The 26737-nt window shown below is 46.2% G+C and overlaps 1 protein-coding gene across 5 annotated transcripts in view; it reads left to right on the forward strand.

The window, feature by feature from the left end:
- The window catches only part of IFT140 (intraflagellar transport 140), a 214143-nt gene that overhangs the window by 25395 nt on the left and 162011 nt on the right, over window positions 1-26737 (forward strand). For all 5 annotated transcript variants that reach the window (XM_075898985.2, XM_075898987.2, XM_075898984.2 and 2 more), the window contains exons 2-5: window positions 206-385; window positions 5824-6045; window positions 14859-14980; window positions 19056-19198. In XM_075898985.2, the coding sequence (XP_075755100.2) occupies window positions 239-385; window positions 5824-6045; window positions 14859-14980; window positions 19056-19198 (634 nt within the window). In that variant the 5' untranslated portion in view covers window positions 206-238. The remainder of the gene's footprint in view (window positions 1-205; window positions 386-5823; window positions 6046-14858; window positions 14981-19055; window positions 19199-26737) is intronic.

Raw genomic sequence — 26737 nt, forward strand, 5'->3', positions numbered from 1 at the left:
ATTTAAGATTACTTCACTTTGAAATAATGCAGGATACTAGCCTACATGGACCATTGAACTCTTTCTGAATGGAAATGTCTATGTTCCTAAAGACTGTACCAAAGTGTAATTTTCAAGCTAGTACAGTGAAGGAGGCAATATGGTTTTTAATCTTGCCCAGTTCTTAATTCAATCTCTTAGCAATATTTGTTTTTTCCTTGCATAGGTCTGGACGCCACCTAAGACTGTGTATATCACTATGGCTGTGTATGTTGATCACAGACTAGAAGCCCCTGATTCAGCTGGGTCCCCTTCTTACATAACTTGGCATCCTCTTCATCCACTTCTGGCTGTTGCTTCCATAAGCTCAACCTCTGGAGGCAGTGTAGATATCTATTTGGAACAGGTAAGCATTCAGAAACTTCTTCTTTGGTCTTGATGTTGCTTTGCTGTGATCTTTTGATCACTACACGTTGCACCTCCCTAAACCGAGACTCTCCAGACCGGCAATATCTGTGGTGCTGCTGGACCATGGATGTTTCTGGACCAAAGAGCCCCGCGCAGGGGAGGTCTAGTGGCACGGCCGAGAACCCTAGAGCAGAGAGATCCGGTATCTGGCAAGCCCAGCTGCAAGCGGGGGGGCGGCTGTGGGCTGGTGGCAGGGGATTTCCCCATGTCTGGCAAACTCCTTTGTTTAGGACCATTCAAACAAAAACAAGAACCAAAAAATTTTAGTTTGTGACCTATGCATGACTTGTACAATTAATATCCATGATTTAATCTTAGGAATGTTGCAGGATGTGGCTGCAGCGGCTGGGGAAACCCCAAGTGCTCCGTGGTACTACTGGGGGCAGCCCTTAGAGGCCAGCAGCTGCTCTGGCCATCCTGGGACCACAACCAGGAGCTTTTGAGCTGGGATTGCTCTGACCCCCAGGATTGCTGCTTGGGCAATCTCTAGAGTCAGACGCATCGGCTGCTGGTTGGGGAGGACCTGCTGCCAGCTGCCCAGGGCTGCTAGAGTAGTGGCCGGTGCAGCTGGCCCCAGGGCTGGGGCTGCTCCAGCAGCACCCGTGTGGCTGGCTGAAGGTCAGTTTCAGCAGCCGGTGCAGCTGTCCCAGAGGCCAACTATACTGGCCATTGCAGAAGTCACAAAGATTGTAGGAAGTCACATAATCTATGACTTCTGTGACAGACACAGAGCTCTATTGAAGGTTTATCAAATTAAGCAATTTTAGACTTTTCTGAAGTCAGCAACAAGTTCTTGAATTACTTGGATTTAAACAACAGAAACATCACCTCGAGTCTTACTGATTACTGGCTTTTTTATTTTTCTTTGAGCTGATTATCAACATACTGTTGATCTATAGTGGCTACTCAGTGGTCATACAATAAGAAATACAACTTTACCTGCCAAATGTACAGCAGTGTACCATGGATTTAACATTATTTCATGGCCCAAGATGACAGTCAGTATGTTATGACTTAGTCTCTATTGGATTTAAAAGTTTTAGGTTTAGTTATGCTTGGAAGGATTAGATATGTATCACTAAATGTTGGTAACCTCTGTTTTCCTATGTACACACAAACCAACGAAAATATTTCCATTGGCAACATTTGAAATTTACAAATAGGCGCAAGAAGACGACCTTGAGAAGTCATTAGTTTGATTTAAAGGGGAAAAATTACAGTGAAATTGATACATGTTTAGTTCTTCCGAACATGAAGCCAAACATTTACCTTTGGATATTCAGCACCAAGGAAATATTTATTGAGGTTTCAGCTTGAGTCAGTGTTCTTCATATTAGGAAATGTAAAAGACACCATAATTCCTTTACCCAGAGGCTGAACCAGCCTGCTAGAATCCAATTAGTTTATCATATAGGATCTGTCCATGTTATGGTTATTGCTTACTGCAGTTCTAGTATGTGGGTTTCAGCCCACAAAAGCTTACGCCCAAATCAATTTGTTAGTTTTTAAGGTGCTACAGGACTCCTCGTAGATGTAGCATGATTTCCCTATCGTGGACAGTGACTATTTTTCCCCATGAGAACTGTTGATAGACTTCTCAGCCGGAGCGTTCATAGCAGAGTTTGGTTGGCATGTTTCTTAGGAAGACTTCTGTCTGCACTGGTCATAGAGATGGTTCTGGAACCCAGCTTTGTTGAAAACTATTTAAAATATGGCAGTATTGCCAGAAGCTGGTAGTGAACAACAAGCGTGGTTCCTTTGATTGTTCTGTTCATTCCCTCTGAAGCACATGGTATTGGCTACTGTTAGAAGACAAGATACTAGGCTAGATGGACCATTGATCTAACTCAGTGTGGCTGGTCTTATGAAGTATGGATGGGGTATATATGATTTCAGATCCTTTACAAAGGTGGGTAAGTATATTTATCCACACTTTATGTAAAGAGAAGCTGATACACAGAGAGGTCCAAGGTTTCTCAACAAATCAGCCGCACAGGCAGGAATTGAATTCTCAGTCCTGACACTTTTTGTCACTTTTGCCACTAGAGTAGGCTATATCCTCAGTAGAAACATGTGAGTGTTTTGTTTTTCTCTATCAAAACTTTGCTGTGTTGCCATACTGGTCCCCGGATATGAGAGAAACAAGGTGGTGAGATATTGTATTTTATTGGGTTAGCTTCTGTTGGTGAAAGAGGCAAGCTTTCAAGCTACATATATTTTTTTTTCAGGTCTGGGAAACTTACACTGAGTATCACAGCTAAATACAACATAGATTTTCCCCCTCTTATGGCATTGAGACAACTCCTAGCCCCATTAAGTTCCTTAACAGAAGCAAGCTCTCTACAGACCAGAACCCACCAACTCAAAGTGCCATGAGACATAATGGATGCAAAATCTAGCAACATATCTCCATTGCTACAATAGTCAATATTCCCCACAACACACCTTTTGAGCTTCATGGATCCTATACATCAGGCCTGGGCAAAATACGTCCCCCCCAAAACACCAGATCCAGCTCGTGGCAGCGGGCAGCCCCATGCACCAGGCAGAAACTCGGCTACAGGGCTCTTTTTCTGTGTTAAAACTGGAGGGGAGGAGGGAGGTTTTTAGGAGCTGCCCCACCCCCAGCACATTCCCATTGGCCGGGATTTGGCAAAAACCAGCCACTGGGAGCTGTTTGTTAGAATAACAGGCAGCTAAGAAGAATCACCCCCCCATCTCCTGGGCTCAGTTATTCATGAAGCACATTGCCAGACAAGCAGGCTGGCTGGCTGGGAACATTTTAATCTCTGCAGGCAGGTAGGCTAGTTTGGCAGCTGACAATTAAGTCTCTTGGCCACAGCCTGCTTCTGGCACCTCAGCCCCTTCCTGCCCACTCCTTCCCCCCTCCCCCCACACTCAACATACCCAAATCCTCTGTTCCCCTCTTACAGTCACACCTCCTCCCAGATCTGGCCCCCAATCTCCTGCCCTAGGTCACAATCCACTCCTACCCTAGGTCACATCTCAAACCCCTGCCCTCCAGTCCCCTACCCTAGGACACAACCACCTGCTTCCTCCCAACTCCGTCCCAGACCCCACTCTCTCTCCTGCACCTCAGTCCCTTACCCTAAGCTCCCTTCTGCACCCAACCTCCATCACAGACCCTGCACTTCCTCCATTAATATCATGGAAGAGTGCAGCCCTCGTGACCACTTTCCAAAATCTTGGAGTGGTCCCCCGTCAAAAATTATTGCCCACCCCTGCTATACATATATATGAAAATATGTCGTTTACCTCATTCAGTGCATTAAATGCCACAATAAGAGCTATGTGGTGAAACCAGACAATCACTATGCTATTGAATAATTCTCTCACACAAAACTAAAGGATAAAAACACCATGTCACCTGTGGGCAAATACTTCTCACAAAACAATCACTCCATATCTTACCTATCAGTCCTCATCCTGGAAGGGAACCTGCACAACAGCTTCAAGAGACAAATCTGGGAACTTAAATTAATGACTGCAGGGTTCTAAGGCTGTGTCTCTCACTAGAGAGCTTACAGCTGGTACAGGACAGCGGCACTCCTATAAGATCTTTCTTGTAGCCGCTGTACGATGATGGGAAAGAGCTCTCTCGTCAGCATAAATTAATCCACCCCCTATAAGTGTCAGTAGCCATGTTGGTGGGAGAATATTCATCCCTCTAGCCTAGCGGGGCTCAGAGAGGGGCTTCTCCCTCTCAGGGTCAATGGGTGGCCACTCCGCCCCACTAGCTGATTCCCCTCTCAGTTCTATTGGGGAATCAACTGTTGCTGCTAGCCCTAGGGTAGTCCATAGCCCAGCACACAGTCTGTAATAAAAGTATTTAAGCACCGGCCCTCGTTCAGGACAGGGCAACAATAATCCATAAACCGTCCTTAGGTTTGTCCCTAGTTCAGGGTGGGGCGGCAGGCAAACAAACTAATAGTTCAAGGCCTGGACCCTGGTTCAGGGTGGGGCAGCAGGAAGATAGTTTTAAACCCAGGCCTTGGTTCAGGGTGGGGTGGTAGGCAAACAAACAAATAGTTCAAGTCCCATTCACAAAAACCCCAGCCGGGTCCCTTTGCTCAAGCAGAGGTTTGGCAGATACAGGCTGCTGATTGGGAACAGCCAAGGGGGGGATACAGCCACCCAAGAGTAGGGTGGCAAAGGGGGTGCAGGCCTACCCACTCCACTGTGTCCCAGCCAAGGGCCCTACCAACAGCAGCAGGGATCCATTTCGCAACATGCTGACCTGGTTTTAGCTCAGCCAAGAGAGGGGCAGCTATCACTGGGTTCTTTGTATTCTTCACCTTAAACTGTACATGGGTCCAGTGCAGATCCTCTGGGCACCGTCCTTCTGGAACCTCTGGCCAGGTAAACAGACCCTTCAGGCAGTCATCCAGTAGTGGGCCTGGCGACCCAGACCAGTCCTTGGCGTCCCTGGGATCCAGTTGCTCACTTAGGTGTGCAGGGGAGGCTTCTGGCTTCTCTGGTCACTGGGGCTTGGCTGGCCTCTCTGGCAGGCCTTTTACATCCTTGGCCCTGCCTCGGTCAGGTGCGTTGCTAGAGCCAGGGGCTGCCCACAAAGCTCAGGGAAGGGCTTCTCCTCCTAGGGGTCAATGGGCAGCCACTCTGCCCCACTACAATCTCTCTGAGTGACATCATTTATGTGACCAAAACTGGTAGTATAGACAAAATCTAAAGAACACAATCTTAATAAAGACACTGGATTGATGGCTTATTACAACAATCTGGAACTCACTAAACCACCTTTTTTGTCATATGACAGCAGGTGTGTTAATGGGCCACTTCAGCTTTATCAGTTTCTGTGAATATGTATTATGTACTTGTGCTAAACAATCTGTTCCCCCTTGAATTTGACTGTGACACTTTGATTATCTTTCCCACACCTGAAGAAGGATTCTGTAGCTTTAAAGCTTGTCTTTCAGGAACAGAAGTTGGCCTATAAAAATATTAATCACCCACCTTGGCTGTCGAAAGTATCATTTTGTACATTCAGTCTTGGTAGAAACTTTCTCAATCTCTAGAACATGAATGAAAGTTTCTTTAGTCTCAGTGACAGTTCCTCATATGTAATGAGAGAAGGTAAGGTTTAATACCAGTATTGTGTGTTCATAAATAATTGTGTTATCACTCATTTGTTTAAAAAAATTTTTATACACATGAGATACCTGTGGACAACATAGGAAATAAATGTCTTGTATGTCTACTTGAGATGTTGCAGTGTGCTCTTTGCTTATCTTGCCTCTATGGTAGAAAATATCTTATTTGTTGGAGGGCAGATGTGTTGAATTGTAAGAGGGTTTATCTCAAAGCCCTGTACTGAGATCTGTTTGTTCCTATTTGCAGGGAGAACATGTGCCTGATTTACACACTGAAAGGAATTTTCCGGCCACATCCCTTAGCTGGCACCCATCCAGACTGATCCTGGCAGTGGGCTGGGAGACTGGGGAAGTGGTGGTGCTTAACAAACAGGACAAAGAGTACCACACGGTACCCCCCAACCATAACGCTGAAATTACTGTCATAAACTGGAGTACAAATGGTACCCGCCTTGTGTCTGGTGATAAGGTAAGAAGCGAAGCTGGCTTGACATGTATAATGGATCCTGGAGATGGAGAAGGAGAGTGGGATTTAACAGTAATGGGAGGAGGGGGGAGAATTGTGAGGAAAAGATTAATTTCATCATAGTAAGTATTAGTTTGCATGCTTCTGAAACAGAAATGGGTTTATATCAGGATTTCCCAACTTTCTTTATTTATTGGCTTTTGTACAGCACTCTAAGCTATTTTAAAGATTAATAAATTTAACTTCACAACATATTCTATGGTGGTACTATCACCATTTTACAGATGGCAAAAAGAGGCACACAGCAGTGGAGCCATCCCAAAAGTTTGTGGCATAATTGGCAATAGAACCTTGATCTTCTTAGTCCTAGTCCAGTGCCTTTATCACAAATCCTGCCTCTTTCTTACCCCACTTTTATATAGTGACCCTCCCTCAAGCACAGCAAAAATCTTTGACTCTTTCTTTTATCAGTGCATTTTTAGTTGGTGCAAAGAGCAAAAAGACTCTAGAGGGGGAAATATGTTGTGGGAATATATTTAAAATACATTAAACTTCATTTCTTGCTGAGTTGGTTGCTCTTCTGTGTTAGTGAAATGAGGAATTACCTAGTGAATATTTTGTGCTCATCATTATATATAAGTACTGGATTCTGTTACTGTCAGTTCCTAAGCTAAAAAAGAAACATGCTGTTCCTTTTGTCTATTTTCTGTGACTTTTTTTGACATACCCGCTGGGATAAGACAGAGTTTCTCCAGAGATTTCAGCTTTGTTTTGAGATTTACTGTCACTATTATTCCATGAAAAAAATGTAGATCTAATTATTGGCTGTAAAACTTCTGTTACATTTGATGTCTTGTCAAAGAAACTCATAAAAGTCATAGTTGAATTGTCCAGTTGCTTATTGGATAATTGGGCAACAGTGGTTAAAATAAAGAAGAGAACATGATGTAGAGCACAGTGTAACTCAAGGAGGTTTAGTATTGAGAAACAGTAATAAGCATATCTAAGATAACTTTCATCCCAGTATCTTAGTACTATCCACTTTCAAATTCCTCCTGAAAATTCTCCATTGCCTTTGTGCCTACACAAAGGTTATGTCTAGACTACACTGAAGTTTCTAAAGAGGATATGCAAATTCCATAGGAATTTGCATATCTTCTTCTGATCTCACTTTCGAAAGTGGAGCTTTTGAAAGTGAAATTAGTCAGGACACGGGTTTTTTGGCAAGCCCCCCCCTTTTTTCGAAAAGCCGCATAAACCTCATTTTTTGAGGAAGAGCGGCTTTTCTAAAAGGGGAGGAGGTTGCTGAAAAAAACATGTCCCGACTACTTTCACTTTCGAAAGCTTCACTTTCAAAAGTAAGATAGGAAGAAGATATGCAAATTCCCATGGAATTTGCATATCCTCTTTTGAAACTTCAGTGTAGTCTAGACAAGCCCTAAACTTAACAGTGGTGATATTGCTGGTATGTAGAGGCCACTGCCCATCAAGCAGACCAATATTGTTTCATCATTTACTTGCACTACCCTATCTGGCTAGTTGTTGTTCTTTACATACAATCCTTCTAGAAAAGGACACAAATTGGCTTTCTTTCACTCTTGACAGTAAAGCTGCTTAATTACAAGGGTTAAATGTAGATGATTTACTTCACATGCATATTGCCAGAACTATAAGAGAATGTCCACAGAAAGCGGTAAGTGCTGTGTCTTGTTTGAAGATCATGAGACTTGATCACAGCCTAATCTTTAAGGAGCTTTTAGACTCTTTGTAACTGTAGTGTCCTCTGCAGGGAATGCCCAGCCCTCAGTAATTAAAATTTAGGCTCCAAGTGATGATCAGGACCACTTTATTAACATTTTAAGTATGAGAGATCTTGGATAACTTCAGGCTTTTGGTGGCTCAGCAGTATCAGAGGGTCTAGGTGCTTTATACAGGTATTAGGAGTGCAAGTGTCTTTATAAAGCAAATGGCTTTTACAGCAAAAGGCAAAAGCTTTGGGCTATTAGCAATGGTTCAGAGGATACCAAGATGTCAAATCTCATGGAGATAAATGTCACTGTGTCATCTCTAGTTGCCATGATGAAATCTGGCTAGTTCTACTCTTCTTCTGCAGCCACTTGCACTAGTGCATAGACACAGATTCTATGCATTTGCCGTTTCCAGCTTGATACACCCAGGCCTGAGTTTGGCAACAAACTTAAGACTAGCTTGGCCTTTGTGGAGTAAATATTTTTATTCAAGAGCTTCAGTCTTGCCTTCTAGTTCTCTTCTACAAATATCTTCTTTTAAGCAGAGGCTAATTACACAGTTTAGTTTCAAATCCCTGGCTTTGCTAGTAGTTGGGGAGCAAAGATTACCTTGACATTATGCGATGAAAAGTCACTTTTAAGTTTTCAGAACCATACTATATGCTGAATTCTAGCTGAGTTGTATATGGGAGAGATATATGGAAGTGCTGTGCTATGCTTCATACAAGTACTACTAATGTTTCATGTTTGTGAGAACTAAATTTATTTACAGTATATTAAAAAGAATAAATCCTAATAACCCTTTACTGTAATTTGTCCTAATATAATCTAAACTGCAATCTGATTTCACATTTTTATTCTGTTTTTATTCATTGCCTAGCACAGTATGCCCCCAGTTGCAATTGGGCACTCCAGTGCTACCCAACACACATAGTCTAAAAATTTTGGCTGCAAAGCTGGTACCATAAGTCAGCTTGTTGGGATTGTAAATGTACATGTCATGCTGCATTGTTACTTGCTTTTCTGTTTACTCCACTTTTCTTCTCAGAAAAAGATTGAAATGGATAGATATCCAGAACTGGAGTGCTTTAGACTGCAGAATTCTCAATTTCAGCTTTCTACCAATTTGTAAAACTGGGTCAGGGTTTTATGTTCAGCGCAATACCTCTCCTTATTATTTATTTTATGTGTGTGTGGGGTGAGATAGAGGGGGGAGATTGAAGCAGTTGTGTGTAGGTTGGACATAGAAGAGAGTAAATAAAAGCTTTGTTTTTCAAATAACTACATAATGTTGCCAGTAAACTGGTTTTAGATCAGGAGATTTCAAGCTTCATAGGCTAATAATTATTACTTCTCATGGTAACATGATAGCAATCTTTGCATATTTGATGACTGGGAAAAATGCCAGAAAGTAAAATATGGCTTTGGGTAGGGTGAGCAGGTATAACTTGGAAGTAATGGGAGTTAGAAAAGGAGGCTGTGTCTACACTGGGCCACTTATTCCGGAAAATCAGCCGCTTTTCCGGAATAAGCTGCGAGCTGTCTACACTGGCCCTTGAATTTCCGGAAAAGCAACGATGCTCTACTGTACAAAATCAGCCACTATTCCGGAAAAAACTATTCTGCTCCTGCTCAGGCATAAGTCCTTATTCCGGAACACTGTTCCAGAAAAGGGCCAGTGTAGACAGCCCAGTAGTCTTTTCCGGAAAAAAGCCCCAATCGCGAAAATGGCGATCGGGGCTCTTTTCCGGAAAAACGCGTCTACATTGGCCACAGACGCTTTTCTGGAAAAAGGGATTTTCCGGAAAAGCAGCCTGCCAATGTAGACGCTCCTTTTCCGGAAAAACTGAAAACAGAATAGTATTCCGTTTTAAGCATTTCTGGAAATTCATGCCAGTGTAGACACAGCCGGAGAGTTTAGACTGAACATCAGAAAAAAATGTATTGACAGAGAGTTCTATTATTCTGGAACAGTGTCTCAAGAGAAGGTCCATTCTTGAGACAGTTAAAATTGGACTGGACAAAATTATAGAAAATAGACTCTGAGAAACAAATTTTCATTGGCTCCTGTGTCATGGACTAGATAACTAATGGCCTAATGAGTGTGTTTCTTGTTTAACTTTTGTGACGGTGTAATACAGGAAATTCTGGGAGCATGCTGAGTGGGTCAGTTCAGGGTGAACTGCATTGAGACAAGTCTACTTACAGCCCAAGACTGGGGGTCCTCCATTATAAGGCACACTAAACCAGTAACAAAGGGCACTTGTGTTTACAACACTGGCTACAAGAAGTCACACAAACAGTCCTCTTACACATTCCAGTTCTCTATGCCACCACCAGTATCACTGCTTGTACAGATGAGAGGCTATGAAAACCAATCTCACTAAATCAAAACAGGTTCTTCTGATCTTAAAGGACCAGCCACATTACCAGGTCAATTTATAACTCAGATCTTACCCAAAAAAGCAAGTGGTAAGCCAATTAATGAAAGAAAAGATGAGAGTTAAAGTTGTTAAAGGAATCAAATTACATATACCAATTTCAGTTCTTGTTGCAGGCTTGTAGCAGAGTTGGAATACTCTGCTGTCTTAAATCAAGCCTCTGGAATGCATTCTCCATTAGGATGGGTCTTCAGTGCTTTCAGGCTTTAGTTCACAGCAAAGATGCTTCAGTGGTGATGAGCTGGATTGAAGACAAATGGAGGAACCTCCAGGCCCTTTTTATAACCTTGCCCATGCTGAGGGACTCCCGTTGTTCTTGATGTGTAAAAATATGTCCCAAGATGGAGTTTGTCATATGGGAAGGTCACCTGTCCATGGATGTTTTAGTCCTTTTTAGACATACGAACAGTACAAACAATTGATCAATCATAAGCTTTTCATAGACATCTTACTTGGTCCACTTTGTACAAAATTTGGTGAAAATATGTAACAATGGTTGCAACAATACACAACCCAATAATGCCACCCGAATCCAATAATTAGGGTTATGGTACCCCCAACTTCTAAGAAAGTCATTTAAAATTTCTTTCTGATCTTAAAAATGAATAAGTCCTCACTATACCCATGCATCCTCATCCAGATTTTTTTTTTAAATGTTGCAACATTTCTAAAATTCTCTCTTCTGTGCTGGTTGATCTACAAATAATGACACTCTGTTTCTCTGATCATAAGTGCTTTTGCTTTGCATGCCTACTCTGGCCTTGCAAATAGGTATTGGATTGAAATTAACAAGAATTCTAGAGTTGGATTCTTGTTCATTTTAGTAACCTGACTGCTCACAAAGAAGGAAAAATGGGATATGGGGTTCGAAGACAATGTATAAGTTCATGTGTGTGGTATATATGTGCAGAACAAAACAAGGTTGGTCCAGTATTAGGCTGTCTGCCTTAGTAATGTCCTTTTTATTAAGAATGGAAGTAATTAAGGTACTTTTCCAGGAAGCTTCATTTTAGATAAATAGTGAAATGCTATCATTTAAAAAAGTCATTTGAAGTTTTTGCCATCTGTGAAGTGGGGAAGGGTAATCTTTCCTACATATTAAAAAAATAAAGATGAAAGGTACTAAATAAAAGATAAATACCATGTTATTTATTCCAGGGTGGTCAAATATTGGAATAAATTGCCACGGGAGGTGGTGGAATCTCCCTCTCTGGAGATATTTAAGAACAGGTTAGACAGACATCTGTCAGGGATGGTGTAGACGGAGCTTGGTCCTGCCTTGAGGGCGGGGGGCTGGACTCGATGACCTCTTGAGGTCCCTTCCAGTCCTATTATTCTATGATTCTATGATTCTATAATGGACATTTTTTCTGATATTTAGCCTACATTTTTTCTTAATTCTCATTAGTCCCAAATTATACTTTCTCACCCTACCCAAAACCATGTACAGTATATTGCTGAAAGTGATTAAAATGTCAGTTGAGTAGTTTGTCTCCTGATTATTATCTGTTTGAAAAGAATGTCTATTAGGGTACGTCTACACTACAACGTTAATTCGAACTAACTTAGTTCGAATTAGTTAATTCGAACTAAGCTAATTCGAACTAATGGATCCACACTAAAAAACTAGTTCGAATTAGCGTTTTGCTAATTCGAACTAGCATGTCCACATTAAGAGGACCCTGAACCGGGGTTAAGGATGGCCGGAAGCAGTGCCGGCAGGGCATCAGAGGAGAACTTAGAGCGTGGAGATGCTGCCTCAGGCTAGCCCAGGGCTGCGCTTAAAGGGACCCGACCCCCACCCCGGACAGACAGTTCTCAGGGGTGCCCCGCTTGCAAAGCAGTCCTGGCTTGGAGTGCCCGGACTACTCACACTGGGCACATCACAGCTCTCGGCCATCAGCCCGGCTGCACTTGCCGCAGGCTGCCATCTGGGGAGAGCGGGCAATTGGGGGGCTGCAGGAGAGCTTCCACCCCCAGAAGCCCGCAGAGCCAGCCCAGTCCTCCCCATCGGGGGCTCGTACCCCATTCCTCCCTCACCTCCTTCCACTTACCCTTCCCTAGCCCCTCTTCTTGATGTACAAAATAAAGATAACGTGTGGTCAAAACTAGAAACTCTCTTTATTTAACAAAACTCGGGGAAACTGGGAAAAGGAGGTGGGAGAGGGGAAGAGAGAGGGTGGGAGAGGGGAGGGGGAAAACTGGGAGGAGGGAGCTGAAAGGGGGAAGCAAGGGAAAGGAGGGGGTGGGGAAACTCAAGGATCAGGGGAGGGGGTCTCGCCGGGCCAACCGCCTCCCAGCACGGCGAGGGAGGGGGCCTCGGCGTCCCCGGGGGGATGGGGTGGAGGGTGTGGAGGTTGAGGTGGGGGGTGTGGACATTGAGGAAGAGGTTGTGGGGGTTGAGGAGGAAGAGGTGGGAGGGGGGGCAGGAGTGGGAGGAGGGACAGCAGTTGGGGGGGCAGCAGGCGTAGGACCAGCACAGGGCACCATGCTCTGCAGCAGGAGCTGCAGGTTGGTGCTCAGCCCTCGGACCTCAGCCAGCAGCTCGTGGCGGAACTGCAGGTCTTCCCGCATCCAGGCCTGCACTGTGCGGTGCACGGCTCGCAGGGCCCCCAGGCGCTGGTCCTGGTACTCCTGCTCCGTGCTGGCGGTCCGGAGCAGGCCGTGGGTGCGGGAGCATGTCCCGGGCGGGGTGGTGCGCCCTGCACGAGCAGCTGGTGCAGCTGTAGAGAAAGAAGAGAAGTGGTCAGTTCTCCCTGGGGATGCAGAGGATGATGCCCAGCCCCCTCCCCAACTCCGCAACGTGAGGGTGACCATGTCCTGCACCGTCACAGCCGCTGTGCTTGTACAGAGGCCATGGTCAGGATGTCTGGCTCTCCCCGGGACTGGGAGCTGCCCCAAGACCGCACCCATGTCCCTGTGCCATGTATAGTGTGGCCGGGGTGGCGGGGGGAAGGGGAGATGTCCCCTGCATCCGTGTAGAGGGGACATGTGAAGGGAAAGCATCCTGCTGGGTCCTGCCCCGGGGTCGGGAGCATGTCACGTCTCTTTGCACAAGCATGTGCCTATTGGGCAATGGCCCCTGGGTGTCACGCAGCTGGAGCCACCTGCCCAAGGGTGGCATGGCACGTGCTCGCACGTGCACAGGTGTCTGCGTGATCCGTGGAAGGCATGGCCCACGTGCGCGGTCTCTGGTTTCCCTCCCACCTCCCCCCCCGAACTACTTAATTCAAACTACTTACCCGGTACGGTCTCCCTGGTCCACCCTGCTGGAACAGCTGGCGGTGGCCCCTCCGGTGCGCCCAGGTCAGGGCCCTCCGGTCCCGGCTCGCTGTCCCACGGGCTGGCACGGACCGCCCCTCCCCCCACGAGTTGCTGGAGGGCGGGGAAGTAGGGGCAGGTGTCATCTCCTGCAGCGGCGCCGCCCCTGGTGGCCCTGGTGTACCCCTTCCGTAGCTGCTTCAGTTTAATTCGCACCTGCTCTTGGGTGCGCCTGTGTCCCTTGCGGGCCATGGCGGCTGCTATGCGGCCGTAGATGGCCGTGTTCCTCCTCCTAGTGCGGAGATCTTGGAGATTGGGGGCCTGCCCCCAAATCTCAATGAGGTCCATGACCTCCGCACTAGTCCAGGGGGCCGTGCGCCGTCTACGGCCCCTGGCTGGCCCCTGGGTGCTCGGGGACTGGGCAGGGGACAGCTCGCTGCCACTGGCTGCCTGGCTCATGGTGGGGCCACTGGCTCAGGGGTAGACACTGCTGGCAGGGCTGTCTGTCTCCAGTGCCGTCTGGCCAGAGTCTACCCCTTTAAGGGCCCGGGGCTGGGGGAGAGGAGAGGAGTTTTCCTGGTTGTGCCCAGAGAGGCCACCAGGGGGAACCTGGGAAGGGCTAGCCTCCCACTAGTTCGAATTAAGGGTCTACACAGCCCTTAATTCGAACTAGTAAGTTCGAACTAGGCTTAGTCCTCGTGGAATGAGGATTACCTAGTTCGAACTAAGCGCTCCGTTAGTTCGAATTAAATTCAAACTAACAGAGCGCTAGTGTAGCGCCTAGGAAAGTTAGTTCGAACTAACGTCTGTTAGTTCGAACTAACTTTGTAGTGTAGACATACCCTTAGAGGTGTAAAGGGTTAATGGTTACCCCGTAAGCATACCACTTACTGGCATGATTACTAGGGTAACTGGTTAATCAGCAGGTTGTTCCGCTGGAGCAGCTCTTCCTTCCTTTCTCCTGCCTGCAGTGTGGTGTGGCAGGTTTGGCCCAGTCTGACTAGAGCAGTCCCTGTCCGTGGCACAATGCAGAAAGCCTGGCTGGGCTGGAGCAGCCCCCTGCCACAGAATCAGAGTGAATCAGTTAAACATTCCGTTTAGCCTATTCACTTTGGGTATGTCTACACTAGCTCGTTAGTTCAAGCTAGGCAGGCAAACAAGGGCAACCGGAGTTGCAAATGAAGCCTGGGATTTAAATATCTCGGGCTTCATTTGCATGTTCCCGGGCGCCGCCATTTTTAAATCCCCCTTAGTCCGAACTCCATGCTGAACTCCTTTAGTCCGAACTAACGAGCTAGTGTAGACGTACCCTTTTTAACTGGGGATCTTACATTCCTAATGTCTCTCTCTTTTGTTGTTCTTCTAGCTTGGAGGCCTGGTTCTATGGAGACTGGACCAGCGGGGTCGAGTTCAGGGCCCCCCTTTGTTGAAACATGAGTATGGAAAGCAACTTTCTCACTGTATCTTTCGACCTCCACCTCCTGGCGAGTAAGTAGAATGCCTCATTCAGAACTCTGCTAGACTTTGCCTCTCATTTTAGGGTTGCGGATTTCTTACTGTTAGGTTTGTTACACAGAGCTCTCATGGGAATTCAAGCACACACCTTGTAGGAGCTCTTCCTAATTGCACCAGTCATCAATAATGTTCATCTACCTTAGAAGTAAAACACAATTCTCTACTGCATGCTATATCCAGGGCCGTCCTTGGGATTTATGGGGCCCTAGGCTGGATTAGGCCCCACTGACCTCAGTGTGAGGAGGGAATACAGCTCCTATACAAAACCTGCTCAGAGGCCAGGCTGCTCCATACCAGCCTCCCCACTTGCCCACCTCACAGATGGCTCATATTAGCTACCACGGCTTGAATTAAAACTTTTGTATGAAATTGGGGAAAATTTAAAACCCGTTTACAAAGTTAAAAAATAAAAGCTATGAAAACATTAATATATTTGTATTTACGGTGTCATTATTCATTCCCTGAACTGAACCTGACCCACAGCCTGGTGGTTGTGGTTGGGGAAGATGGGGTGGGTGAACACTGGTGGAGGTGGAATGGTGCAGGGGCTCCCCCCACGAGTGCTGCTCAGGGAAAGGATAACTGTGGGGGGGGGGGAATGGGGCAAAGGAACCTCAGTCCCTAGTTCCTCGGTGAGGCCTGGGCCAAAGGGGCTCACCTGGAGTAGGGGGTATCCATGGGTCACGGTTCGTCCATAGAGTGCCGGTGTTAACTTCTGCCCAGCATGGTCCAGGATCCCCACCATGCTCCCTGGCCTCTGCAATCAAGTAGTGATGAGGCCAGAGTGGGTGCATGGGACGGAGGGGATCTGCATTGTAGTGCCCTCCACCAATGCTGCCCCAGGCCTGGCAAGAACACAGAGAGGAGGTAGGAGCCATGCCACAGGGGAGACCAGCTGCCTGCAGCAGCCAGAAATGGCTGAGCTGGCCGTCAAGCCTTCCTCTCCCCGCCCCACTTGCACCATCATGTGGTACGAGCCTCCAGGGGAGGGATGCAGTCAGAGAAGAGTTGCCAAGGCTCCTCTCTGCCCACCCTGCACTGTTGGTAAGAGAAGCAAGTGGGTGGGAAGAGGGGCAGAGAGAAGGCTAAAAGCAGTGCACACAGCTGCATTGGAGCACCTGAAAATTTGGTACCCCAAATTTGTTGCATATGCTTAGGGACAGCCTTGACTGTATCCCCCACTAGGAGCGCTCCTTACTCTCTCGCCAACCATACCCTCCCCACTTTCAGCCTAGCTCTCAGACCTAGCTCCCTCATTTCTCCCCGACTGCCACCCCATTTCACACACCTTCTGGCTTGTTTCGAGCACCCATTCCTGCTGGTTTCTTCCTCACTCTCTAGTCCCAGAGCTTCTTCATCCTCCTCATATTCAGACACCCTCTTGAACCCATTTCCTTGCCATCTTCCTTCTACTTACCTATGTTTCCTCTAATTTTTTTCCATCTGTCTGCAAAATACATTTTATGTGTATCAAGGCATATATGGATGTGAACCACCAATCGAAACAAAAAAACTTAAGATATCTACTATATATTTGAGAGGGTCTGTTTGTCTGTGAATGTGTCTGTCTGTCTGTCTGTTTGTTCAAAAACTCCAACTAAACAGTAAGAGGTAGGACCACCAAATTTGATATGCTGCTTTCTCTTACTATAACTTAAAGCGAGGTAAGGGTTTGACTGTGCTAGGACAATGGGATATGCCTGGAATGGGACTGTTTTCCATAACACAGAAATGGAGGGGCCTGCTAGCAGAGACAGTTACAAGGGGGCAACAAGAAGCAAGAGATGGGGACCCCATGCTGCCCTACACACACAGGGAGCCGCCATTTGGGATACCTGGCCAATGCCACAGCCAGTCCTGGAGAGCTGCCATCTAGGGCAGCACGGCCCCTGTCTGCTGCTGCGCCTCTCACACTGCCAGCCCGCTGTCCTTAGTCCCTCCTTACCCCCAAAACCTGACTCCAGGACCCCCTCACGCCCCCTGCCCTGAGCCTCCCAACATCCCCAAACTCCTGCACTCTCCAGCACCCTGCCCTGAAGGACTCAAGTAATGTCAGGTAAATCTTCTATAAAAATATATATAGAAAGGTACCAACTGAATAATTACTCCAGCCAGGCCAGGTTACTCCAGCCAGGCCAGGAATTCTGAGCTTTTTAGAATTCACTGCTCTTTTCAAGACCCTCACTAAAAGCTCCTGAGCTCTGCTGTCTTCCTTCCCCTGCTCTCCAAAGATGGGGTACATGGAGGAGAGAGGAGGAGAAACAAACTGTGTGCGTATGTGAGAGAGAGAGACAGACTGTGAGCTGGCTGCTGGGGAAATCTCAGAAACAATGCACTGCCTCTTTAAGAAATGCACTCATTCACCATTCAGTCCTAAGACCACAGCAGTTCCGAATGGTCCTCCTGAAACAGGTAGTCTCCTTTTCCTGCACTGCAGAGATGGGATTGAGAAGGGGGACATGCTTGACATCTGCATTCCCCTACCCCGCTCTGTACAGCTAGCAAGAAGCTCCAGGGAGGAGGAGCTGCAGGATGGAGCAATAAATGTAAAGAGGAACCTGAAAACATGCTCTGTGCACTATGCTAATGACAGAATACTAGAACTGGAAGGGACTTCGAGAGGTCATCAAGTCCAGTTCCCTGCCCTCATGGCAGGACCAAGCACTATCTAAAACTGTGGTGTCAAACACGCTAGCCACATGTGGCTATTTGGCCAATTCAATGTGGCTAGTTGGCTTGAACAATGTGTCTATTTGTGCGGTTGAGGGTGGCTAGTTTGCTATAGCAGTAGCCACTGTAGTTTTTACTGCTTCAGAACTGGTTGGACACCATAGATCTAGATCATCCCTGACAGGTCTCTCTATAACCTGCTCTTAAATATCTCCACTGTTGGAGATTCCACAACCTTCCTAAGCAATTTATTTCAGTATTTACCCATCATGATAGTTAAGAAGTTTTTCCTAATGTCTAACCTAAACCTCCCTTGCTGCAGTTTAAGCCCATTGCTTCTTGTCTTATCCTCAGAGGCCAAGGAGAACAGTTTTTCTCCCTCCTCCTTGTAACACCCTTTTAGGTACTTGAAAAATGCTATTCAGGGCCCCCTTCTCAGTCTTCTCTTTTCTAAACTAGACAAGCCCAGTTATTTCAGTCTTTCCTCATAGTTCATGGTTTCTAGACCTTTAAACATTTTTGTTGCTCTTCTCTGGACCTTCTCCAGTGTCCACATCTTTCTTGAAATGTAGTGCCCAGAAGTGGGCACAGCACTCCAGCGGAGGCCTAATCAGTGCAGAGTAGAACAGAAGAATGACTTCTTGTGTCTTGCTCACAACACTCCTATTAATGCATCCCGGAGTCATGTTTGCTTTTTTTTTTCCACACTATTGACTCGTATTTTAGGTTGTGGTCCACTATAACCCCTAGATCTGTTTCTGCCATACTCCTTCCTAGACAGTCAGTTGGGTGGTATGTGAATCTCTCCTGTGTGGCTGTCCAAGCATGCAGCTTACAGGGGTACAGGCCTTTTTCCTCCTCTTTCCTTCAGGCTGTCATCTTTCTTCTCCCACATCTGCACTCTTCTAAGCACTTTTCCCATTGCTATCTCTGAACCTTTCCTTTGGTTCCAGGTCCTTCTCCCAACTCCTGCTGCTGGCTTCCTTTCCTCTGCACAGATCCAGGTCCCCTTCCTCTCTTCCCTGCTGCTGCTAGCGCTCCGATCTCCAGTAAGCAACAATGCTGATATTTCAAAGCACTGGCAGCGAGACTGCCTTTGATTATGTTAACAGATGTGATTCATATTCAAAACTACCTAATACAATTATTTGAAATGTATATCTTTCTCTGGTATTAATGAAGCCCTGGAAAATGTAAAATAATACATACAAACACTAATTAAAACTCTTGTTTACAAAACATTTGGGGATTCCAATATCTTGACTAAGCAGAGTGTAAAAGATCATGAATAGTTGCCACGTTTTACTAATGGGAATCCCCTTCCATTTTTTCTGCTAAGAAGCAAGCTGGAAATTAAATGCCTTTTGGTTGCCTGCAGGGACCTGGTACAACTAGCCAGAGCAGCAGTGAGTGGTGATGAGAAGGCCCTGGATATGTTTAACTGGAGAAAAGGTGGAATGGGAGTGCCGCTGAAAGTGGGACCTCAGGAGGGGTTATCTTTCTTCATCGGTGTGACAGATGGTAAGAAAAACAAAAGCCCCAAATGAACAAAGCCTGCTTGGAAATCTAGTCTATTTAATGTTTTCAAAACTCTTCTGTGTGAGGTGGTCTTGTATTCGCTTGTGCTGTTGAACAGATTATTCAAAGAGGGGAAACAAAACACCTAGGGTGCGTCTAGACTGGCAAGATTTTGCGCAAAAGCGGATAATAGTTTGGAAGAGTGGCTGTAATGACTTAAGTGAAATATTTGATTCCTGGTAATGTGAGGAAGGGGGTATCAAAAGTTATTTTTCTATTTTGCATGAGGAATTCTCCTTTTAGAAAATATAGCTGGTAGCCTCAAGCACTGCTATAAACTCAATGGTTATTCCTTTGAAGGAATATCCTCCACCCCTTTGAGTGGACTTGTTCAGTCACATCCTAGGGTATTCCTTTTTCCTGGGTGTGTGTGGGATGCTGGAGTCAGAGTTCAGGGATGAGGAGGGGCTCAGGGTAGAGGCCTAAGGGTTTGGGGGTGCAGGAGTCAGGGTTTGAGGGAGTGGGGGAGCTGAAGTTAGGGTTGGGGAGTGAGGTAGGGCTTAGGACAAGGGTTTTTGTGTGTGGGAGTATGTTGGAGTGGGTGGGGGGAGGTAGAAGAGGCTCAGAGCAGGGAGTTAAGGATGTGGGGGGGATGCAGGACTCTAAAATATATAGTAGCTGATCTGAATAGGCAACACCACAGTCAATTCTAAGAACACGAAACAATAGATGATACTGACAGCAGTTCATTAATAGATCAAAACTTTGACATCCTTTTAGTAGAGAATAAACATCTTTGAACAGTGATGTGATTTAAATTCCATTTGCAGGGAAATTTACCTTTACACTGAGAATTGTCTTTAGAGCTTCTATTACAATGAATGATACATAACTTAACTTTCTGCAAGTGTTTGTGGTTTCTCACATTCTTTGTTTGCCTCTTTGTTATGCCATCTATGCTCCAAATCAGAGGCCAAATTCTGGTTGCCTGACTTTTAAATAATTTAATGGTTTAAAGCATATATATGTGCCATTTTATGTAGTCGTCTCTTATGGTTTCCATTATAGGTTAGTGTTTTGGTAGGAGTTAAAGCTAGAATTCAAAAATTATCCTTGCAAATAGATTCCTAGACCAAGAGCTATTGTTAAAAAAAAAAAAAAAAAAAGTTAAGAATTTGGTCACTTTTGGCATATCTTTGGCTATAATCATGTGGTGTGACTGCAGCTTGAATAGCTCTAGTTTTAACGATCTGAGGAAGTGGGTCTGGCCCACGAAAGCTCATCGCCTAATAAACCATCTTGTTAGTCTTTATAGTGCTACATAGTCCTGTTTTTCGTTTCTGGTACCTAGACGACTGCCTACTGAAAGAACCTACTCAAGCAAAAACAATACATACTACCCAAAGAACTATCACCCTCTTTCACACAAATAGAAATCTAATCTAACCCGCAGTACAACAGTTAGAGCACAGCTGGACTCAATAGAGGCCAAAGCATCATTACCAATGACCAGAGACACAGTACTGACCACTCTCATATCAGTGATTACAATCAGCCCATGGATATTAGTCAGTACCTGCCAACAACTAATGAGGCATTTAGTGGCCATCACCTTCCTAGTAAAACATTCTCAACTCTACGTGCATGGCCTACAGGTATGTCTGCGCTTGTTATACAGACCATAAAAGTACAGCCTGAAGAAGAACCTAATATTAAACACCAAAAGTCCACTAACAGTGGCAGACAAGTCCACGAAACATATGCTCTAGGATTTCATTTCAGGAGGATCCACCATCCATACTGATCACAGTGGATGCATCACTGATCAGGTGGGGAGCACACCTGAACCAACATACAATCCGAGGGAAGTGGTTGCCTGCAGAGGCACATTTACACATTGCCCTGCATGAATTACATGCTGTTCACAATGTGTGTATCTATTTCCTCCCAATAATAATGTACAAACAATAAAAGTTAATCCCGGGGGCATTCTGCCCCCACAAAAAAAATTTTCAGTGCATATTTTAAAATTCTGCAATTTTTGTCAAAATAACAGTACATAATCACACCAGTTTCAATTATTTTGGTAATCCATTAGAAAAATGATTGTCAACAATTTTGTCTGTAACAGTACACATACACAAATTCCTCTTGTACACACACAAATTCCTCTTGGAGTACAGAGGAATACAAGCCCCTATGACAACCCTGTTTCCTGTTTCTCTACCTCCCTTCCCCCCAGAGCCCAGCTGTAGCCCCTCACAACCTGTTTGAGATGTAAAAGCGGCAAGGAGTCCTGTGGCACCTTATAGACTAACTGAAGTGTAGGAGCATAAACTTTCGTGGGCAAAGACCCACTTCGTCAGATGCATGTAGTGGAAATTTCCAGAGGCAGGTATAAATATGCAGGCCGGGATCAGGCTGGAGATGACAAGGTGGATCCAATCAAGGAGTATGAGGCCCACTTCTAGTAGCTGATCTGGAGGTGTGAATTCCAAGAGAGGAGAATCTGCTTTTGTAGTTAGCAAGCCATTCACAGTCTTTGTTTAATCCAGAGTTGATTGTGTCAAACTTGAAGATGAATTGTAGCTCAGTAGTAGGGAGGCTAATGTAGGCATTCGAAGTTGCAAATGAAGCCTGGGATTTAAATATCTCGGGTTTTATTTGCATGTTCCTGTCTGGTTGCCATTTTTAAATGCCACTAGTCCGGACTAACTGCCCGCAGCTACATGCAGCAGTGAAATGGCCCTGTTCACCGGCAGCGCACGCATGCGCAGTGTGGGGCTGGCGAGTAGATTTCACCGCCATTTGTCAAGCCCTGCCTATAGATGAGGCTATTATGAAGGCTGTGGACAAGATCTGGCAGACTCCAGCATCAATAACCCCAGCTAATAAGTGGGTGGATGAAAAGTACTTTGTCCCATACAAAGACGCAGAATTTCTCTTTTCCCACCTGCAACCTAATTCATTAGTAGTGGATGCTGCTCAGCAGAGGTCAAAACTTAGCAGCACAAGAATAATTCTGCGGATAAGGAGAGTACCTTGACATCTTTGGGCGTAAGATGTACTTGTCATTGACCCTTTTCCTTAGAAGATCTAATTATGCAGCATTGGTTTCCAACCATAATTTCAATAACTATACTAAATTTACCTCCCTTATTGAGCATTTACCAGACTCAAAAAGATCTATACTGAAATCAATAGTATAAGAGGGATATGCTTCATCAAGAACCTCTCTCCAAATAGTCTTGGATATAGCTGACACAGCAGCCCGCGCCACGGCAACTTCCGTGTTCATGAGAAGGGCTTCCTGGCTTCGACTGCTGCAGTTCCTCATGAACTGCAGACAAAAGTGGAAGACCTCCCTTTTGATAAAGACAAATTATTTTCAGGGAAGACAGATGAGGCCTTACATTCCAGTAAGGATTCAAGAACTGCCCTTCGTACCTTGGGTATGTACACCCCACCGTACCGACATAGACGATACGTTCCATACCAATGGCACCGAGACTTTTCATACCCTAGATACCAACAATAGGGATTTGATCAATCCAGACCGAGGCAGTGACCTCAGAGGTGATGACCTCAGAACAACCGTAACCAGAGTCAGCAGACAAGCAAACAGCAAGTTTGACTTCCAGGTCGAGGGCTTGCAAGATCCCCCTTGTTGATTTACCACGATTGATCTACCCCAACTTTCCATCATCGTCTGAGACCATTTTACCACCACCGGGCTGCCATCATATCAGATTGCTGGGTTCTAGAGATCGTGTCATCAGGCTATGCCATACCCTTCGTAGCAATACCTCCCACCTCTCCACCATCCCCGTTCCTCCTTAGGGTAACCTTCTCGTGAGGATCTATTAAAAAAGGAGGTCCTCCGGCTCAGAGCAGTAGAGAAGGTGCCAGAAGAGTTCAAGGGCAGGGGTTTCTACTCCCACTACTTTCTCACAACAAAAAAGACAGGTGGCTGGAGACCTATTCTAAGACCTTTGCATATTGAACTGATACCTACAGTAGCAATGATTCAAGATGGTAACCCTAGCATCCATTTTCCCAGCATTAGGATAGGGAAACTGGTTTGTGGCCCTCAACCTGCAAGATGCCTACTTTCATATTTCCATACATCCAGCGCACAGATGATTTCTATGCTTTGTGGTCAGATCGGAATACTATCAGTACCATGTTCTACCTTTCGGCCTGTCGTTAGTGCTCAGAGTGTTTTCAAAGACACTCGCTGTTATAGTGGCATACCTACGTCGGCAACAGATTATGATTTTTCCCTACCTAGACGACTGTCTAATAAAAGGGCCAACAGATGAGGACACTCTCCATATGATATCCATTACCAGACGCACATTCGACTTCTTAGACCTCATTCTCAATGAACAGAAATCAACGCTTCTACCTACAAAAACCTTAAAGTTCATTGGAACCCACCTAGATGCCACCATGGCAAGGGTGTACTTACCACTGCAATGATTCTAAGCAATCCAAGACCTCGTATTTACTCTCACAAACAGCCCCAGAGCACCAATACTTACCTGTCTTCAGCTCATGGGTCATATGGCAGCTACAACTTACGTGGTTGCTCATGCGAGTCTTCATTTTCGCAGTCTTCAACTCCGGCTGGCCTCTGTTTACACCCACTGGATGCGGGATGTACACAGGCAAGTGTCCCTACCTATTGACATTATAATGTCTCTGAAGTGGTGGACCAATTGTGACGTTATTGGATTACCGAGCCGGGTAACTGCCGCACCCATGGGGGGGTTCACCCCAAAAGTGGTACAAAGGGGGCCATGTGAGGGGTCAAACAAAAGCTTACTTTCTTCTGATTGTGTACTTGCTCTTTATATATCTGTATAATGTCTGTGTGTGGAGTTACGGATCTGTGATCTGTATGGAGACTGGAAGTCTCTCTGAATGTGCTTGAGTAATGGGCTAGGAATTTTTGCCTATGGACATGCTAATGAGTGAAGCTCCAGGGAACAATGGGCCTCTGAAGGCCAAAGACACACCTGGCCACTGGCCATGTGACTCTAGCCAGCCTGGAAGAGACCAGGAAGGAGGTATAAATTTGCCATGTGGCCATCTCCATCTGGTACTCAGCTCAGCACTTCATCCCAGAGGCAGCAGTGCAGGGATTGAAGAGCTGGAAAGAACTGTGGACCCATCCTGACCTAGGATGTGCAACAAGAACTTTTAAGCCAGCAGTTATAACATCGTTGCTGCAAGCCTGCATCGAGAACTGGGAGATTCGATGCATGTAATGTATGATATTTTAGCAACCTCACTCTCATGCTTTTCTTTCTTGTAGTAATAAACCTTTAGATGGTAGATTCTAAAGGATTGGCTCAGCGTGATTTGTGGGTAAGGTCCAGAGGGTAAATTGACCAGGGATCTGTGGCTGGTTTCTTGGAACTGGACAGAACTTGTTCGGGGAAGGTGAGATTGGGTTCTAGACCCCTCACCTGTGTATAAGGCCCGGGGCCATCTGGGGCACGGATATTGCTGGGGTGTTGGAGGGGTTTTGCTCATGAGGCTTCAGGCAGGCAGCTGAAGCGCTCTGTGGGACTGGTGTGTGGCCTGTTTGGGAAGGTCTCCAGTATGGGGCTGTAAGGAGCCCCGAATTTGAGCAATTCGCCCTGAGTGGACGTCCTCAGCTGTGCCCAGACCCGGACCGGTCCGTCACACCGAACCAAACAACTTACTTGCAGGAGTCCCATTCGATCGGGATCAACCTACCACACATTATTACTGACGCCTTCCTCATGTGATGGGGAGTTCATATGGGAGACATGTCTGTCCAAGGTCTATGGATGACCAAGGAATCTACTTTGCATATCAATCTGTTGGTACTCAGGGCAGTTGCAAATATGAGCAGGCATTTTCTGCCACACATCCGAGGAACCACAGTTGAGGATACTTACTGACAATGTCTACATAGTATTCTATAAATCAACGGGGGGGCACTCGTTCTCGCTCCCTGTGCACTGAGGCAATTCGCCTATGGAACTGGTGCATCTGCAATGCTGTTACCTTGACAGCTTCCTACTTGCAACAGTGTGTTAGCGGACTCGCTTAACAAACATTTTGCCCCAGACCATGAATGGTAGCTTCATTGGCATGTCCTCCAGCCTATTTTCAATCATTGGGATCGTTCACAAATAGACCTCTTCACCTCACACGACAATACGAAATGCCAGCAATACTGTTCCAGGGCTGGCATAGGTAACGGATCTCTAGGGGGTGCCTTTCTCCTCCATTGGAGGGGCCCCCTCTTGTACGCCTTTCCTCCTACACCACTCATTCCAAGAGTTCTCAAGAAAATCAACAGAGACGGTACAACAGTAATTCTCATAGCCCCATTCTGGGCATGACAAACATAGTTTTCCTATCTTTATCAGATGTCTCCTCAACCACCTTATCACATTCTCACTTATCCCGATCTCCTAACCCAGAACAACAGGACCCTAATTCATCCTCAACCCCATACGCTATGGCTGTGTCTATGCTGGCATGATTTAGCACATACTTTTAATGGAAAAGTTTTTCCGTTAAAAGTATTTGCGCAAGAGAGCGTCTATACTGACATGTGCCTTTGTGCAAAATATTTGCTTTTGCGCAAAAGCATCCGTGCCAGTGTAGATGCACACCTGCACAAGAAAGCTCCGATGGCCATTTTAGCCATCGAGCTTTCTTGTGCAAGAAATTGATGTTACCTGTCTACACTGGCCTCTTGCGCAAGAACACTTGCGCAAGAGGACTTATCCCTGAGCGGGAGTGGCAGAGTATTTGCACAAGAAGCACTGATCTCATACAATAGAACATCAGTGTTCTTGCACAAATACTCACGGCCAGTGTAGACAGGCGGCAAGATTTTGCACAAAAGCGGCCACGTTTGCGCAATATCTTGCCAATGTAGACACAGCCTACGGTTGACAGCCTGGCTCATTGGTTCCAAGAAGGTGAACTCCACTGTTCGGACAAAGCGAGAAATGTCCTATTGCCATGGTCATCAACCCGTCGATCGGAATCGACGGGTCGATCGGGAGGACTCGACCAGTTGATCGTGAGGCATTCGGGGCCCCCCCCCCCAATTTTCCTCACCCCCTGGAAGCCCTACTACCTATCTCCAGCGACAATGGAGGTAGTGCCAGCTTCCCACAGGGTGGACAGAAGTCCGGCAGCTGCGCGCTACTTCTGGGGTTTCCGGAAGTGCGCTGCCTGCTCCCCTCCTCCAGGTCTGTGGTGCTCCGGGGACTTGCTGCGCAGGGAGAAGAGGTAGGAGTCCCGGGGGAAGACACACGCTGAGGCTTCCCTCCTCGGCGGGGGAAGAGGAGAGGAGTCCCAATGGGAGGTGTGTGCTAGGGTTCCCTCCTGGGGGGGGGAGGGGTTAGGAGTCTCCAGAAGAGGCACACGCTGGAGCTTCCCTCCTCTGCAGGGGATGGGGGAGGAGTCCCGGGGGGAGGCGCGCGATGTGGCTTCCTTCCTCCGTGGGAGAGGAGCTCGACCCCGAGGGGGCGCATGCGCAGGCTT

Source organism: Pelodiscus sinensis, chromosome 15 (genome assembly GCF_052426305.1).
Source record: "Pelodiscus sinensis isolate ZL-2025 chromosome 15, ASM5242630v1, whole genome shotgun sequence".
Lineage (NCBI taxonomy): Eukaryota > Metazoa > Chordata > Testudines > Trionychidae > Pelodiscus > Pelodiscus sinensis.